The 19,063-nt window shown below is 36.2% G+C and overlaps 1 protein-coding gene across 11 annotated transcripts in view; it reads right to left on the bottom strand.

The window, feature by feature from the left end:
* ELAPOR2 (endosome-lysosome associated apoptosis and autophagy regulator family member 2) overlaps nt 1–19,063 on the bottom strand; it is a 265,883-nt gene that overhangs the window by 91,654 nt on the left and 155,166 nt on the right. For all 11 annotated transcript variants that reach the window (XM_078342978.1, XM_078342980.1, XM_078342983.1 and 8 more), the window contains 3 exons: nt 8,702–8,828; nt 4,198–4,376; nt 2,668–2,833 (listed from right to left, as the gene is read on the bottom strand). In XM_078342978.1, coding sequence (XP_078199104.1) covers nt 2,668–2,833; nt 4,198–4,376; nt 8,702–8,828 — 472 coding nt within the window. The remainder of the gene's footprint in view (nt 1–2,667; nt 2,834–4,197; nt 4,377–8,701; nt 8,829–19,063) is intronic.

Raw genomic sequence — 19,063 nt, 5'->3', positions numbered from 1 at the left:
CTTTGGAGTAGTCATAAGAGATCTTCAACTGTTTAGGGAATTACCTCTATTGTTAGGGATATTAGAAAAGGTGGTATAAAATTTACCTCTAACCTTCACTTGAAGTAATCAATGACAGAACCTCAGCAACTGAAGGCATTCAGGCCAACATCACTGTCCATACATTGTTCTCCACAATATAATTACTCTATATTTTCTCCTTGAGAACTAAGACAAAGTCTGTGCAATCACTAATATATCTAATATATCCTGTAATACCGGGATTAATGTATCTGGATTGTCTTGTTGGATTGCCAAGATCCTAGATCAAAAGGATACTAACCACTTGACTGGATTTACTGCCCATAAGTGTATGATGGCCCATGTAGCCAAGAATGGGAGACAGAGTACTCCTCCACCTATTCTCAGGGGATATTTTCTAACCCCCAACTGGATGCCTGAAACCAAGTATAGTATCAAACTGTATAATACTTTTTTCAATCTGATAATCAAGATGACTACTATGTAACTAACGAGCAAGTAACGTATACAGCACAGACATGCTAGACAAACAGATGACTTACTTCCAGAGTGGGATAAAGCAGTACAGTAGTAGATTTTGTCATACTACTCAGAACAGCACACAATTTAAACTTATTGTTTATTCCTGGAATTTTCCATGTAATGTTTTCAGACCACAGTTGACTATGGTTAAGCAAAACCACAAAAAGGAAACCATGAAAAGGGAAACTGCAAATAAGGGAGGATTTCTATATATTGGGACTCTGTACATTTTTGAAAATTTCCTTGCCCCCTTTTTATTCGAATCTTATGGAGGAAATATCTGAGTGCCAGTGAAAAGGTCTACACAAGAAAGCCACCTAGCTTTCTAAGGTAAATCCTATTGGTTCATAACATTTATTCAACTAGTTGAGTCTAGGATCCTAGGGGTAGGGTTGAGGTTAACAATACAGACTGGCCTCATCTTGGTGAGGACCTCTGCTTGGTGTCCTATTGGTAGCAGCTTTATTTAAGTATCGTATAAAGCAAATTGACCAAACTTAATCCCAGCTTCAGTCAGTCATATTAATCAGAATGGTGCACAGATGTCAAATTAAAGGGAAAATTTATCAGAAACCAACATGGTATAAAAATAAGGTTTGGATGTTGTTGAAGACAATGCTTCATGGTTCTTTTTCACTTCTGCACATCTTAAATGTGAGAAACAGATTACCCTTTGTTCTAGACTATCTTTCTAAGAATCTTTGTATAGAAAACCACCTTGGAATTTAAAGACATATTGTCATCTTCCTGAGCAACAGGTATGCTATCTGTCCAGAATGATAAAGAAAATATTTTCCTTTGGGGCAAAGGATGGGTATGCTTACTGTGCATTACGAACATTCAGGTTCCTAAGGCTTAGGAATCCCTTTCCTATAATGCAACCAAGTGATATCATTTCCTCTGCAAATAGTCCTGTGGGAACACAGCTTTGTGAGTTACATGTGGCTTTGAGAGTTGGTATAAAGGTTATTACCCTGGTAGCACTACTCTGTGAATACAAAACTGTCCTTTGCCTCTGACAGGAGTCTCAAGTCTTCTAAAGTGTCCATGAAACTGTAGCAAACTCACTTGTTAGCTTGCAAATGGGGTAAAGATCTCCATTCTTAATAATCACTACATTTTCATTATTTTATGGTAATAGTATCCTCCTTATATCTTTAATAAAAGATTAACCATCAGTAGAAGAGAAAGATGGCTTATTCATTTTATTCTTAAATAATTCCTTATATTTATGCACCTAAATTAGGAGAGTAAAAGGAAACGGTTACTAAATACTCTTTATAAACATAAATTTTTGTCTCTTGTCTATTCTGTTGTAAATCATTTGAAAGTCATTTTCTTTCTTCTATTTCATTCTATTTTCAGTCTTGAGTAAGTAGTAAGCTGATAATTTCTCATCTTTTAAGTCAATGGTGAAAATGCCAAATAAAATGTCTTTACAAAAAATTTAGGGTTTCATGTTATGTTTGGATATGGTAGTTGTTCCAAAATCCAAAGCCAACAATACGTTACCTTATATAACTCAATAATTTATGTAACTTTTCTTTGCTCTATGTAAAACATTCTTGTCATAAAATAAAAAAGGAAAAGTATGAATGAATATAATATCTTTTATTAACCCCATTTTTAAGTAATAAAAGAGTATATTTTCTTTGTGAAAATTCTACCATCACAAAAAGGTATTCCTTTCAAAGACTAAACACTCTCATTAGTTCACTATTCCCAAAAGGCAGCTATTGTTAATAGTTTGCTATACAAATGCAAACATTAATGTATATTCAATATAAATATGATAGTCCATTTGTTTTCACTCTATCTTGGACTTAGTGATTTATCAGTACACATAGATAGCTCTGTCTTTAACTGAAGAGTTACATAGCATTCTATTACTTCGATATATGAAAATATCTAACTCCTTATTGATGATGTCTGACAACCAGCAAAGACAATGCTACACTGAATATTACTGTATCTACATCATGTGCTTCTAAAAGTATTTGTTGGATAAATACCCACTGAGATATAAACATGCAAAATAACAGCTTGTGTGAACGCTATTTTTAGGTTAATACGTCCCCTACTTTATAGATGCCCAATAATACCAGGTTAAAATTCTACTCTCACCTTTGTTGCCAAAGATTTGAGTTTTCCTAGTAGTGACTGTTTATTGGAATACACAACTTCTTCTTCATTATCTTCTCCTTCCATGATAGCACAACTGTCTGCAGCTGGGAGTTCACACTCTTTTGAGTTAGTTGTCATTACTAACTTGGAATATTTGTATTCCAGTCTAAATAGTGGTAAAATAAACAAACAAATAAATATCCATTTATGTTAATATAAATAAATACTTATTTTAGGTGGTCACAAACCAGCTCATTAAATTGGCTTGGAGTATAATTGCTCCACCAACAAATTTCCCTGCCTATAGCCATAGCAGTATGTGGTGTCATGTATCTACCATTTATAAAGAAATATTTCCCAGGATGTCAGAAACCAGTTCAATAGAGTTAATTATACCACTCTACATTGACTGAATAGTCCAACAATGAAAAATTGGGGTGGAAAAAATTGGGGAGGAAACTTTGAGGTCTGAATGCATTTTCTTAACATGAATATTTGGAAGCCAATTCACTGTAAGGTTTTCTAGTATTTAGTTCATAAAGATGAGAATACCAAACAGGCAAGTAATTTGGCCTTTATCATCTCTCTACATTATGTATTCCTTTATACTATCACCCCAGATATTGCAATTGTCCCTAGATATTACAATACAGGAGTTCCATAGTCCCACTAGGGTATAAATCGTTCTACAACATGCAAGTCCTGTAAGAGACCAATATACATCCAGGAGTTATGCACAATATTCAATTCCAGATTCTTGAAGACTTAGAGTAAATAAATGTGATATCTGCCTATACACTTAGTCTGTTTTGTTTGTTGGTTTGTTTTTGCAAATGTCTTCCCACAAGAAATTTTAAATTAAAAGGCATAGAAGACAGCATCGTGTCATTTTTTAAAAAGGCAGACACTAAGAGAAAATCTGCCTTCCAAATCTCAGGTCTACTATCATCTACCTGAGAAACATGGAGCCTCTAGTTTTCCTTGTCTTCTAATATATGGCTCTAATTCAATGACTTCTGATGTTCTATGATTCTTCCTTTATTTTGCGATGGAGTTTTGCTCTTGTTACCCAGGCTGGAGTGCAATGGCGCAATCTTGGCTCACCGCAACCTCCACCTCCTGGGTTCAGGCAATTCTCCTGCCTCAGCCTCCTGAGTAGCTGGGACTACAGGCACGCACCACCATGCCCAGCTAATTTTTTGTATTTTTAGTAGAGACAGGGTTTCACCATGTTGACCAGGATGATCTCGATCTCTTGACCTTGTGATCCACCTGCCTCGGCCTCCCAAAGTGCTGGGATTACAGGCTTGAGCCACCGTGCCCGGCCTGTTCTATGATTTTTCTACTGTCAGAATAACAATAGTTTCCTCTGCTTGTTTTCTTAAGGACTTTCCTATAATTTCTTCACAAGGAGAAAATTCTTGTGTCTCTGGGAGAATCTATTTATTGGATATGATGAGTAAGTCTAGAATTTTCACAAGAAAACAGGCCCCCTAGATTTCTTGTGATCATCCCAGTGAGGGTACTTACTTTTGATTCTTTTTCCAGAAGTAGCAGGTCAGAGCCACCAGCAAAACGGCAGCAAAAGCTCCCACACCAGCTCCCACCTTCAGCCAAAAGTCAACCGTTTCACAGGTTGCCAACTTTTTCTCAGGCAAAGAAATTCCTTTAATACACCATTTAGGTTCATTCCACACATATAAGGTTTCCTTTAAGAAAAGTAAATAAAAATAAAACCATAGAAGACATTAGAAATGAGATTCAGACTCAACTGTGAAAGTCAGATCTGTCACAGGTCAGTTTCTCACATAGAAGAAAGGGTTGTGCTAACCCTTTACTTACAGTAGGCATAGAGGATTATTCAGCAGTCATTTAATAAAAGCTCCAGAAATACAGGAAAAAAGACATGAGAGTGAATAAAGAAATAATGAATGAAAATGCAAAAAACAAATAAAGATAGGGATTGATGGATCACCACCTCAAAAGGGTGCAGTACAGTACATGCTGAGGAGGTTGAATAAAAATGGCTCCATCTGGACATACCTTTTAGGCTATTTGTAAAAAAATTTTTGATCCTCTTAGACATCTTAGTTGTTTTTGAATGAAAGCTTAGGTTGTTGCTTAATATAAGAAATGGGTTGCATCCACCCATCATGTAAGCCTATTTCCCAATAAGCCTGTCCTCTGAGTGGAAGAGCAGATCCTATTCCCAGGACATATAGGTGGACACAGCTGGGTAACTGGGGTGGGTGGGCACATGGTCTATCCCCTTCTTTCCCATCCCAAAACAAGGAGGGCATTATTCTGGGTCGTCACTACACACACCAGCTACTCTCATTCTCCCAATATAGATGGCAATTCCTCAAGGGCAATGTTTTTCAAACTGCAAGTTATAACTAATTGTGAATAAGAAAATATTAATATACTGGATCTCAACCAGCAATTTTTTAAAAAAGATAGATCAAATAGGCAGATCAAAACAGAAAATCAGAGTACAGTGCATGGTTCCTTATATATTTCAACATATACAGTAACCAGTAGCAATTTGCATGGTGATTCTATCTGACATTAAATAACACAGGGCACTAATCTTTTAACATGTCTCATTAAATTTTCTGCTGTACAGTGGTCACTTTTTCAACACTTTAACAGAAGAATAACACCATAATGTTTATTTTTATGATTTAAATAAACATTTGTGCAGTTAGTAATGAAGTGAAAGGGGAGGAGACTCTTATTCACTTTGAGGAAAAGTCTGAGTCAAGTTTTAGATAGGAAATTTCAGCATGTTTTTTAGAAAGGATATCAGTGATTGAATTTTTTTGTTAGTACATTATAACTGTAACGTTTTTCCTAAACTTACTGCAAGTAAATTAATTTTTATGTAGGTCACGTTATTTTTTATAAAAAATGGTAATGTGGGAAATGCTGAGGCATGTTCAAACTCATCTGATGCATCTCTGTCAATAATGACAATACAGAGAGAAATGTAAATTCATCAGTAAATGTTGACTTTACTTGAAGTGCATTCTAACAAGAAAAAAAGACTGTACCAGCTTTGATATAATTTTATCAAACGTGCAATACCCAATGAAAATAGCAAGCTCTACTGTCTGATGACAGTCTTACGACAAAATCTTAAAACTTCAAAATTAAAAAGATACTTGCAAACCCAGAATACTTAACTTTTCAATAAGCTTCTCAAATACTGACATGGAAAAAATATCAAGCTATTGGCAAATTTTCTTGATAATTCTATAACTATTAATTAGAAAGCCTCATTCCTTCATTCAGCCACATATCATTGAAAAACAGAAAATGGCTGACACTGCAGTCCAGTATGTGGAAATATTTTGTGTGCAGGGTAAGATAAATATAAAATTTAAAACAGTCCTCTTAGTAATAACACAGTATCTCTTCAAATCTTTAGTACTGCATGAGACATAGAAGTAACGCTTAATACACACTTAGAACCTGGCATAGTTTTTGCAGATCCAATTTGATAAGGGCACTTTTATCGCAAGCCGTGCACCTCTTTTTGTTTATATGTGGAGGACTTGTATAAATTTAACTTCATATGTTTATGTATTAGATATACTTAAATTGGAAAAGTGCACAATAAATATAAAGTAAAAAATTGTAAAGACAGTATTGGAAATAGGACTGAAACACAGTGAGATGGTTAAAAATTTAAATATTCCCATTGCAATATTTTGCAATAATTATTTTTCATCTATCATGAAGCTTTAGTATCCAAAGAAATCCACACATGTTCATTGACAATCAAAAATAAACAATAGTTGTCATTTGTATATGAAGCTCACGAAGTAGTCGACTTTTTAAAATATTTTATTCAGATATCAGACATAACTAATCCCACTTACTGTATCATACTCATTTTTTATAGTTGCAGTGGAATACACTAAGGTCTACGAACTCAGGAATGACATTCGGAGTTTTGTAACTGAAGGTCAAGCTCCTTGGACAAACATTTCCAAAACTGATATTTAAGTATAACAGAAGGATATATTTAACTGCTTCCAGTATTTCTCAAACTAAATTTGTAACTATAGGGGGATATTATAAATTTCAACATGTCATGTACTTCAAAGTTATCCAAAAAGTAGGATTTTGAAGGCAAAAATAAATACCAAAGAATACCCAGCAATTATCTATTCTCAACCATCTTATAATATGTTGAAGTGACCTTACCAAGAAAGACAGTTTGAATGAAATAAAATTAGAGAATTTGTCACAACTTCACTGTCTTAACCTTCTCATCATTCATTACCTTTCAGGAGAGAAATATTAGAGAATATTTTAATAAAAGATCATTTAGCTATTCAAAAATCCTTGAGTTAAACTTGGTAGCCAAAGGGAATGCAGCTTCATTTTTCATTTACTCTAAAAAACAATTATAAGATAAGCCGTTTATCATAATTTTAGAGTAAAGGTGAAGAAGAATTTCTATTGTGAAGTAGAAAAAGCATCAACATTATTAAGAGGATTAAAAAGAAGCCATTTTTGTAAATCTGGAATTTTTATCCTTGACCTACTTAGAAATACTAAAAAGAAACTGTCTCAGCAGTGTGCTAGCTCAGCGAGCAGCACTGACCCTGGGTGCTCTGAACTGGAAGAAGCCATCTTATTCCACATTTGACAAATTAAGTAACACATTTCCTCATTTTTGTTTTAAGTGTTATCTGCTTATTTTTTATGTTATACATTAAATTATTAATACAAATATACTTTACATTAATGCTATGCTTGTATTTTATAATAAAATATAAAATAAATCTTGCTCCTTAAAACTTCATCTCATTTTTAGGCATATTTCTGTGTGTCTGATTTGTGTGTGGGTACCGGGTTTGATGTACAATATAATTCTTAATATAGATTCACTGTCATTAAAGTTTCAAAAAACATCAACTTAGAGAATAGTTCTCTATAGCTTTTTCCTAGAGGTGAGGTGAACACAACTGCTGTCAAATACTTGGCATATATGGGATTGGGTACAGGCATCCTGATTTCATTTCCTGTCACACTCCTGCCCTTCATCCTGCTAACTGCAAACTCTTCAAGACTTTCCTGGGAAGAACTGCTTCCCCTCTCCGATTCTTTCATGCCTACTCTCCCTTCAGGTTTCCAGGATTAGTGCTGATTTGCTTTCCTCTGTGCTTCTTTCCTACCATTTTAATAGAATTTGGGCCTGGAGTGGTGGTAAACAAGTGGTCTTGAAGCAAATTCAGGTTATTTTTCGTATGATACTACTCAAAGCTCGTGAGTGCAGTGAAGCAGTCTCTCTCAAACACTGCTGGTGAAAGTGAAAATGAAGTGAAAGTGAAAATTGATAGAACCAAAGTAATTTAGTAATACATATAAAGGCTTAAAAATGTCCATTCTTTTTTTAGTCATTTAATCTCTTTCTAATAATACACTAATGAAATCAAATTTCCTTCAAAGATGTTTGCTACAGTTATTTACAAAATGACTGTTTTCAATTTTCTCTCAAATGTCTAACAAAATAATTATTAAATCCCAGATAATATTAAAAAAGTATCAATAAATAAAAATGTTTTTAAAAATAGACTTAATGAGAAGGGAAATTTTTCATAATATATTAAATATACAATGGAAACAAAAAATATTTAAGTATGAATGCACAGAAGCTATAGAGTAGGATCTTGATTTTATATGTATATGCTTTATGTTTTAGGCATGCTTCTTATGGTGAGTCAGTTATATTATTCCCGTCTTAACTATACCTATACTGGTATTATATAAATCACATCTTGGTTTAATGATATCATTCTCATATCTCCAGGTAAATATTTAAAGCCTGTGACTACTTTTATCATGATTCATTTTCCTCAATATCAGTGCACATCTGCTGCTACCCCAGCATCTGAAAGTTCAGCTACCAAACTTGGTTTTAAATGGCTTTTGCCATACTTCTGGACCTGAGTTTCTATAATGTGATGCCAGACTAACCAACTATAATGCCAAAGCTCTGCCTCAAGAGTTTGTCCCTTACCTGAAATCCTCTCTTGCAGGCTCCCTCAATCTCATGGAAGTCATGCTCCGTGCACAGAGGGCAAGCTTCAGCACTCTCCCACAGGAAATAGAATGTACACCCATCACAAGTACCTGCTGGGCACTTGCTAAAATCATAAACAAAACCAAAACCACATAAATGACAGCTTTTGTAACCCATTCAATCCACTCCAATCAACATCAGAATACCTATCACATGCTGGGGAGCACTGTGTGGATGCTGAGGAAACAAAAGTGGAAAAAATCTAAAAGACAGAAACCACTATGAGATAACAGTTTGTACCTAGTAGGATGGCTGGAATCAAAAAGAATCACAAGTGTTGTGAGGATGTAGAGAAATTGGTGTCCTCATGCACAGCTGACAGGAATGTAATTGTGCACCTGCTTTGAACAGTTTAGCAGTTCCTCAACCAAATAGTATAAAGTTACTGTTTATTCCAACAAGTTCAGTCCTAGGTATATACCCAAGAGAAATGAAAACGTACCTCCACACAAAAACTGGTACATGAATGTTTACAGCAGGATTTCACCAAAGGGTGAAAACCATCCAAATATTTATCAACAGATGAATACATAAACAAAATGTAGTATACCCATACAAAGGAGTATTATTCAACTATAAAATAAATGCAGTCATGTATGCCACAACTTGGAAGAACCTCAAAAATATTATGCTAAGTGCAAGAAACTGGTCACAAAATTCCACAAATTATATGATGCTATTCATATGAAACGCCAGAATAGGGAAATCTATAGAGATGGAAAGTAAATTAGTAGTTACTTAGGGCTGAGAAGTAGACTAGGGCATAGGGGACTAAGAGCTACAGGATATGAGGTTTCTGTCTGAGGTGTTGAAAATCTTCTAAAACTGACTGTGGAGGTAGTTGCCCATATCCCTGAATATTCTAAACACCACTGAATTATATGCTTTAAGTGGCTAAATTGTACTGTAGGGAAGTCATATTTCTATAAAGCTTCTTTGTTTAAATTTAAGAGAGAGATACAAACAATGAAAAAAAAAAAGCCTCTGGAAATGCTTCTTGGTAGAAATGATGTCTAAGCTGAGTCTAGGATATTTGGTAGGAGTTAGCCAGAACAGAAAGGAAGAAAGCAAAGGAATTCTGCAGAGGAATGGATGGGTATGAAGAATTGGCAGGGAAGCTTCAAGAGCAAGGCAATGAGTGAGTGCTGGGCACACAGACAGGAACTAGATAATGAAAGGCCTCATACGTTATAGATGTTGTAACTTCTGTTTAAGGCAATGCACTTCGGTGAGATGCTTTAGGGAATAGAATGCTGCACAGGACCCTGGTCTTTTAGAGGTAGGAGAAAGACATCATCACAAACTCGTCTAAAGTGAAAAACAAACCAACCAACCATCAGGTCAACACACAGCTAAGTGAAGAAAATAACGTTGCAATCCTGGGTTTCCTTGGCCTCATGATAACCTGAAGAGGTGATCACCTTCACTACTCTGCAGATGATGGATGTGGATGGGGCTTACAAACAGGAACAGGATCACAGAGAACTAACCACTGGGAGGCTCTGGAGACTTTTTGAAACTCTTCTTTCTAGTGGGCGGGCCCATTACATCAACTTGCCTCTTTCATTTTGGGGACAGGTAAACACAGCATGGCTAAAAACTTTATGGCTGTTATGGTGTAAAGAATCTTTACTGATTGAAGCCAGAACCTATTCAGACAGATTGTAGTAAAAAATGCTATTTTTGTTCATGAATTCATTAAAACTAGGGGAATTTAAATTTGTCTACCACTTTCAGCTTCCTTAAGTCAAGCCACATAACTACAGGCTTTGTCCTGAAAACTTCCTTCAGACCTTAGCTCCTGCTGAGGACAAGCGTCCTGAAACCCTTAGTAGCAAAAGGATAGTTATAAAATAATAAGGAAATTTTTTTAAAAAACACACTCTTTTTTAAGTTCTAACTTCAAATACCTGTTCAGTGACAATGGTCCAAAACTATTATTTTCAGTCTAATATCAAAGTTAAATCTCATACTGTTAGTTGACTAAATATATTCTAAGACACACTAAGATTTGAACACTAAAAAAACTATATGTCTAAAAATCTACTGCATTTTTATATGCCTATCTTTCCAAAGTGTCTGTAGACTAAGCAGAGGTGGCAGGATGCAAATAAAGTCAATGTTGTTTATAACGTGCTGTAACTGACACCCCGTGCCATATGTCAGGGCTAGGAACAATGGCATATAGTGACTCTTGGGGAAAATGGATTAACCTTTATCTGACTTAATTTCTTTGTAGAAAAGAGGAATGAATATATTCTGACTGAAACAAAGAGAGGTTTTTTTTTTAAAGGTAAGTACAATAGATGAAAACCATGCCACAAAAAAATATCCATACTTTCCACCTTCTAGATTAGTAAAAAGCAACTCAAAATTTTTCTTTTTTAAAAATTGGGTAACCAATGAGAAAAATTATTTAAGAATACAATTTTCTAACCATTTAGCAAAAATAGCAAATGTGCTCTTCAGTTCAAATCTTCCTTCCCAAAATATTCTATACTTTATTTTTCCAACATAGTGAAGTTTTGAGTAGGGGAAAAAAGCAAACTGTTGACCTTGGGAAAACAGAGGAGTAAGTCTGTTAAAATCTGAGAAAAAAAGAACTCAATAAACGAAAAAAAAAAAGAAGAAGAAAAGAAGAAGAAGACTAATCACAGTTGCAAAAACTTCTAAAGCAAAGAGCTGGGTTACAATTCTACCTGGACTCTCAAATGATTGTGTTTTCCCACAAATGACTCAACTCCTCCTTTCCCCTTCCTCTACTTTGTAATTTGTCAAAATCAAATGTCTGTTATACTGCCTTCACAGGGTAGTTATTAATGGATAAATATCTGCTACACTGCCTTCACAGGGTAGTTATAATGGATAAAATGACAGAACAATTTTGGAAAGTTTAAAGCACTGCAAAAATATAAAAGACTATTAGCAATGCATATCACTTTCTAAAGAACTGCTAGAACCACAAAAATTTCAACAACAACAAAATCATGACATTGATGTAATTTGTAAAGCTGTTGTTAGGTGTCAAAACACTACAGTGCCTTTCCTTGATAGACTTCAATTTTAAAGATACTCTAAGTTTAACTCAAAGTAGTTTACCTTAGAGTGAATTATTTGATTTCTTTAACCTGATGAATCATTTAACTTGTGGAACATCCAAATTTAATTCTTTGTTATAAACCTAAATGTCATAATTTAAATCAGTCCTTCCGTGTGAAACAGGGAGGTATGAAGCAATAACAATTTCAACAGAACTTATTTTAGTATGAAAATAGAAAAAAAGTACAACAGAAAAACAAAAAATACTTTTTCCTACCAAGAAAACAGAAAAATAAATGGCAAAATGGATAAATGTTGTATTGCCAAGTACTTAAAATACTTTCCTTTTGAGTACTTGTCCAAACATCATCTCCAGCCACCTCCCCCAGCTTTTTAAAGCTGGAATACAGAGGTGCCAAAAATTGTGCTTCTTTTATAACTTTTGGTTTATAAAATCACCATAGGAACCAGTGAATAAATGTCTAAAGAGACAGTACACTATCATGGATAGCTGGGGCAGGCAAGGCTAGGATTCTACAGGGTTACTGGATGTGCTATGAATTCTAGGTAGAACAAAGACTGATTCAAAGAACAACCAGGTGGACCTGGGTGTTATTGGTAAATAAGAAAGAGACTTCCCAGTTTCTTTACTTCTGGGATTGCCTTATGCATCGGGATGGCCCTGGCAATATGTAAGAATTCAAATTAACCTTTTTTAGGAAGATAGGTCTTGGATTCTAAAATGGGATACATTCCCTGAAGCATAACTGGACTGAGAGATGAGCTGTTAATGTCTTCTTTTAAATAAATCTTTCCTAAAGTAGGATCTACTTGTTTTGTATTATCAATTCATGGAGAAAAATCTTTTCTTATGAACTGATACAACTAAATAGTGAACCTATTAGTAACTGTTTGCATAGTTTATAATTCAGTATAAATTTGTTTTACCAAAATACAAATGTTAAAACATATTTACCTACATTGTCAATATGTTTCTGATCTCTCTGGATTTTGTCTGAGGAGATTGAGGGGAAAGGCCACAGTTTTGTGTGCCTAGAAAACATGTCAGCTCAAGAACAGAAAACCAAACACCGCATGTCTCACTCATAAGTGGGTGTTGAACAATGAGGATACACAGACACAGGGAGGGGAACATGGCACACCTGTACTTTGGAGGTGGAGAGCTAGGGGAGGAATAGCAGGGGGTGGGGAGATTGGGGAGGGATAGCATTAGGAGAAATACTAATGTAGATGACAGGGTGATGGATGCAGCAAACCACCATGGCACGTGTATACCTATGTAACAAACCTGCACATTCTGCACATGTACCCCAGAACTTAAAGTATAATAAATGAATTCTTTAAAAAACTAAAAACAAAGAACCTTCAAAAGTACATAACATTCACAAAGAGATTCTATGTCTAATAATTCATCCTGAAGAGAAAATTAGATATACATGCAAAGATGTCATGACAAAGATGTTCCTAATGTGGTCAGTGATTAGAGACGTAACCAAATATGGACTGGTTAAAGAAATTCTGATACAGTCATAGAGTAGAAAACTATGCTATTGAGACAGCCAACTGTAAGGGGGTTCCTGGAAAAACTAAAAAATAAAATAAAATAAAAAGTGTCTCAAGGCCTTAGAAATAGAAATTCCATTTGACCCAGCAATCCCATTACTGGGTATATATCCAAAGGACTATAAATCGTTCTACTATAAGGACACATGCACATGAATGTTCATTGCAGCACTGTTTACAATAGCAAAGACCTGGAACCAACCCAAATGCCCATCGATGATAGACTGGATTTGGGAGAATGTGGCACATATACACCATGGAATATTATGCAGCAATCAGAAATGATGAGTTCGTGTTGTTTGTAGGGACATGGATGAATCTGGAGAACATCATTCTCAGCAAACTGACACAAGAACAGAAAATGAAATACCGCATATTCTCACTTATAGGCGGGTGATGAAAAATGAGAACACATGGACACAAGGAGGGGAACACTAAACACTGGGGTCTATTGGGGGGCAAAGGGGAGGGCCAGCGGTGGGGGGAGCTGGGAGGGCTAGCCTGGGGAGAAATGCCAAATGTGGGTGAAGGGGAGAAAGGAAGCAAAACACACTGGCATGTGTGTACCTATGCAACTGTCTTGCATGTTCTGCACATGTACCCCAAAACCTAAAATGCAATAAAAAAATTTTTTTAAATTTAAAAAAAAAGTCTCAGCTGAGTTGGTAGCTTCTTTCACATGGGGCTTCTGAGCGAGCTCCCAACCTTGTGGTATTTAGATTGGCATCAGAGCTGTAACCTACTGTGGGTGATTTCTCTCAGCTTTGGTATCTCAGGAGACTCAGACTTTCTCTGCTGAGGATGGCTTGTCCACTCTTGTATGGTACCCAAAAAATACCACTGCATCTTGCTCCAAAATTTTGTTTGCCCTGAGGCTAGAGATTTTAAGTTGTTTGTGAATGTATCTTAGTCTATTCAGGCCACTATAACAAAATACATTAAATTGGATAGGTTCCATATACTTCTTATAGTTACAGGCTGAGATGTCCAAGATCACAATGTCAGCAGATTCAGGTGAGGGCTTGCTCTCTGCTTCATAGATAGCACTTTTTTGCTGCATCCTCATGTGGTGAAAGAGGCTAGCTAGCTCTCTGGAGTCTCTCTCTCTCTCTCTCTCTTTTTATTTTTTTTAGACGGCATTTCGCTCTTGTTGCCTAGGCTGGAGTGCAATGCACAATGGCGCGATCTCAGCTCACCGCAACCTCCGCCTTCTGGGTTCAAGCAATTCTTCTGCCTCGGCCCCCCGAGTACTTAGATTTACAGTCATGCACCACCATGCCCAGCTAATTTTGTATTTTCAGTAGACACAGGGTTTCTCCATGTTGGTCAGGCTGCTCTTGAACTCCGACCTCAGGTGATCCACCCACCTCTGCCTCCCAAAGTGCTGGGATTACAGGCATGAGCCACTGTGCCCAGTCTGGGGTAATCTCATTCATGTAGGGAGAGCCATCATGACCCGGTAACATCCCAATACACCATCTTCTAATCCTATTACCTCCATATTAGTGGCATTTCAGCATATGCATTTGGGGAGACACAAACATTTAGACTGAGACAGTCAAGTAAAAAGGGTTCCCCAGAGAACCTCCAATCAGCCTGCGCACTGGAAGAATGGGGCGGGGCCTCGGTAAATGTGCGCCCTTGGCACGGGGAGCAGCCTGGCCCCTCCTGTTCCTGGGTGGCAACCTGGGATTCAATCTGTGAGACGGGGGCTTGTTAACAGGTACCTCTTTCACTTTGCTGAGTCTTTTTCCTTTTTTCCCAATAAATTCCATAACCCCTTACCCTTCATAGTGTCTACAAGCCTAATCTTTCCTGGCCGTGAGACAAAAAGCCGGTTGTTTCTACAAGGAAACCAAAACAGATTGGATATAAACATAAGATTTTTTAATGCACAGTACTTAGATCTAGGTTTACAATATTTTATCTCTGTCAAAACCCCCTTTTCTAAAGACTCTATCCTGAGTTAACTACCAAAAGCCAGCCTCATATCAAAACCGAGACAAACTAAATTAACTGACATTCCCTAGTTTTATCTTCAGATTCTGTAACTTCTTTCATGAAATAAAATAATTATCCTTATATCAAAATTGATCTGAAAATTGTATGAATGGCTTGTGATTTTTTTTATATCATGTCTTAAGATTACTTATTAGTGTCTGAAATATACGATTTTAGCAATTCTGTGTTAGAGTTTTTTTCATTTTTTTATCATAATGGCTTTTAGCCATTTTCACTTATGTTCATAATGCTTCTATATGCCTTTTTACTTTTTAATATTCAAAGAACATACTTCATTTTGATCTTTTGAGTTCAACTGCCTTTTTAATTTAACTTGCACAGACTTAGTTATCTATTACTTGTCTATTCTAGTGAAAAAGAAAACAAGGGAACTCATCTAACCAATCATCCTTCCATGTTTCTTAAGAATTGAAAATAGATATTTTGATTTTAACAGTCCTTCCCTAAAGACCAAATACTACATTAGCATCCAGTAGATCCAATGACTTTGATGGAGAGACTCTAAATTGGAATCTGTGGAATAAATCCCTGGAGTGTTTGACCCTTGAACAGGACAGAACTGTGAAGCATCTCTTTTGTAAGATTCAAAATTCCCAGAGGCTATACTGATAATGAAGATGAATCTGGATTTTGAAGGAGGTTTTGGCAAAACAATTTTCAGCTGATATATAAACTACTCAAGCAGTTAAATATAGTCAGAAGTTGACAGAGAGAAAAAAATGATTTTCCTCTAACTCATGGCATCAATAAAGACCCTGTCTGAGGAAAGATGACTCATTTAAAAGAAGGCACCAATAACTTATAAATCAGTTGAGTTATCCTCTGGAGTAGGTGTGATATTTGCCTCTAACTTAGTGTGTTTCTTGCAAATCTCTGTCCATGGGGAACTGGATGAAAAATGGCAAGATGAAAGCATTATGGCATGAAAAAAACAAAGCAGTTAGAAAATTATTCCATCTTGACTATGCCACACTACAGCTATACAACTTGGGGCATCAGTGTTTCCTGATCTGTAAAGTCAATGTGTTTGACTCAAGATCCTGTAGATGCTGTGGCACCTCTATTATCAGAGTAACAATGCTTCCATTTGTCTGCTTTTTAATAAGGCCTTTTTATACCCTTTTCACTAACAGAAATTTCTCATGTTTTTGGGAAAAAAAACCCTTTGGATACAATGCTTACATCTAAATTCTTCCCAATAAAAGGAGAGCCTTCAGTTCCTCTACCTACCTAAGATAATGATTAGAGGTTTGGGAAGCATTTTAGGCAAAGGCTAGAGGGCCATCTACTTAAGGGCATCTATTAATATTTAGGAACATCAGCAGCCTATTGTCCTAGCAGTTTATTCTCTGCTCAAGGTACAAATTACAGTAGAATATTTCAAAAGTTCACTCCAGCTGTCAGAATACATCTGCCACAAACTCTGTACTGTTTTTATCTAAAATGTCTCATACCCTCCAGACACATTATGGAATTAGAAACCAACTACATTTGCCAGACCAAATAAACAGGTTGGTGTTTCGAGCTGCAGATGTGTAGGCAGCCCAGATAATTTGCTGCTCCCTCTAATTTCTTAGGTGAAACACAAAGAACACATATATCCCCCTTTCTCTTGCCCATTTCACTTTTTATTAAGACCTTCTCACTCTCCCAGGTGTGGGGATCTTATGACATTTTCCCAGGACACCAAGGTATAAAACCCCAACCAACATTGCTACTGCTAAAGTGAACTTCTGCCTGGTTTGCCTAGATTCCTGGCCAAGAAATGAGAATCCCTGAGGGTGGCATTCCTTCTGCACTACCTAAGTCTCCTTCTTCATACCAAAGTCTCCTTCTTCACTGCCAAAGTCTCCTGATAACTTTTTGGTCAGCATATGAGGCCTCTTACAGCAAGTGTCTTGTTAGCACCTCCCTCCCTCCACCCTGGAAATCTTAAAACAATGGAAAGAAGGAAGGAAGAAAAGCGGGGGAGAAAAGAAAAGACGTCCTCCTAAAAAGTAGCCTGAGAAACTGGGCTCTATTGACTTTTTTTTTTTTTTTTTTTTTTTTTAACCTGTTAGTAGGAAATCTTTATTCGGCCCTACTGCTAAAAAAAAAAAAAAAAAAAAAAAAAAAATTCCAGGAAAGCTGCTGTTTCTTGTGTTCTGATCTCCGAGCTCCCCCTTGTGTCCTGATGGGAAATTGATTCAAGAAAGAACTAAAGATCAGCGCTTTAGGCTGTAGGGTTAAAGCAGGTCCCTACAGCAGTGGTCAGCACACTTCAGTGCACATCACAACTCTAAATGAAGATTTATCAAACATGGATAAAGGACTACACCCTTTAGACTGTCACATTTTAAATTAGCTTTTCATGAAGCTAAAATTCGGAATACGTTGTGAAAATCTGTCAGAAAAAAAATAACTCAAATTTCCAAAATGTAAGTTATGACAAAATCTGGTTCTCAAATTTCAATAGGCATCAGAATTGCCTGGTGTTTTGTAAAAATGTTCCTGTGCTCAGCATTTAGAGATTCTATATCTTTAGGGAAGGCCCAGAAATTAATTTTTAAAATAGATACCCCAAGGTATTCTGCTGCAGGTGCTCTTGATAAACTCTGGCAAAGATAGTTTACTTTCCTAAGTGGCATATTCCTGAAGGTCAAAGTAAAAACAAGTTTTCCTCTCCTCCCAAGGAAAACTTCAGTTTCTACATGGCATCACTTAACTCCAGGAGACTATTTTCCTTATTACAATCAAAGTGTCAGAACACACCTTAGGAACGTGAGAGTGATGTGTTTCCTAAAGGACAGACCTAGTCTTCAGTAACATAACCTACTTGAGTTAGAGACCTAGAAGAGGCTTTGGAAGCTATTCCAGTAGACTCTAGAGACTGGAAGTTAAGTGTTAGGTTCACAAAAAGGGAATAAGCACCTGAACTCAGAGCTGTATGGCAGAATATTAGAGAATGATGAAAGACACATGCTTTTATTGCTAGAATCTCTGACCACACCTTTTCTTGGAGGATGGTTTTCTGCCTTGGTTCTAGCTTACAGGCTGGCAGAGGGATCCTCCACCACAGGATGCTCTTTTATTTTTGTCAGGTAAGTGCTCTCATCATATCCTTCTTTCACCATGAGCAGGTGAAAATAATAACTAAGTCAAAGATCTATGAGAAGTGGAAACATGCAGTTGGTGAAAAGTGAACAGCAATGTGCCTTTATGCCCATAAATAAGCCCAACATACTGTGTTACCCCTGTAACTATTTTTAGGATCCACAAGTAGTTGAAGCAATGATTAGACCACTGATTTTCAATCCTGATGTGACAAAAGCAGAACAGGTTAATATCTCCCAACGTTACTGTGAAACTATCCAAAACAAAATTAACTAAATCACTTTCTTTTAAAAAATATATACTTCTGCTGGTTTGATAGAGAAAATGTCTGCAAATCAAACTATGATACAAAGGCATCCTAACTCTACAAATATTAGAAATAAAGAATCTGGCTGAGTGCAATGGCTCACACTGTAATCCTAACAGCTTGGGAGGCTAAGAAGAATCACTTGAGGCCAGGAGTTTGAGACCAGCCTGGGCAATGTAGGGAGATTCCCATTGCTACAAAAAATTTAAAAATAATAATACTTTTAAAAACAAAATTTAAAAAAAACCTAAGTA

This window comes from Callithrix jacchus, chromosome 11, assembly GCF_049354715.1.
Source record: "Callithrix jacchus isolate 240 chromosome 11, calJac240_pri, whole genome shotgun sequence".
In the NCBI taxonomy this organism is placed as follows: Eukaryota; Metazoa; Chordata; class Mammalia; order Primates; family Cebidae; genus Callithrix; species Callithrix jacchus.
The sequence above is the reverse complement of the archived record's forward strand: the minus strand, read 5'-3'. Positions and strand labels throughout refer to the sequence as shown.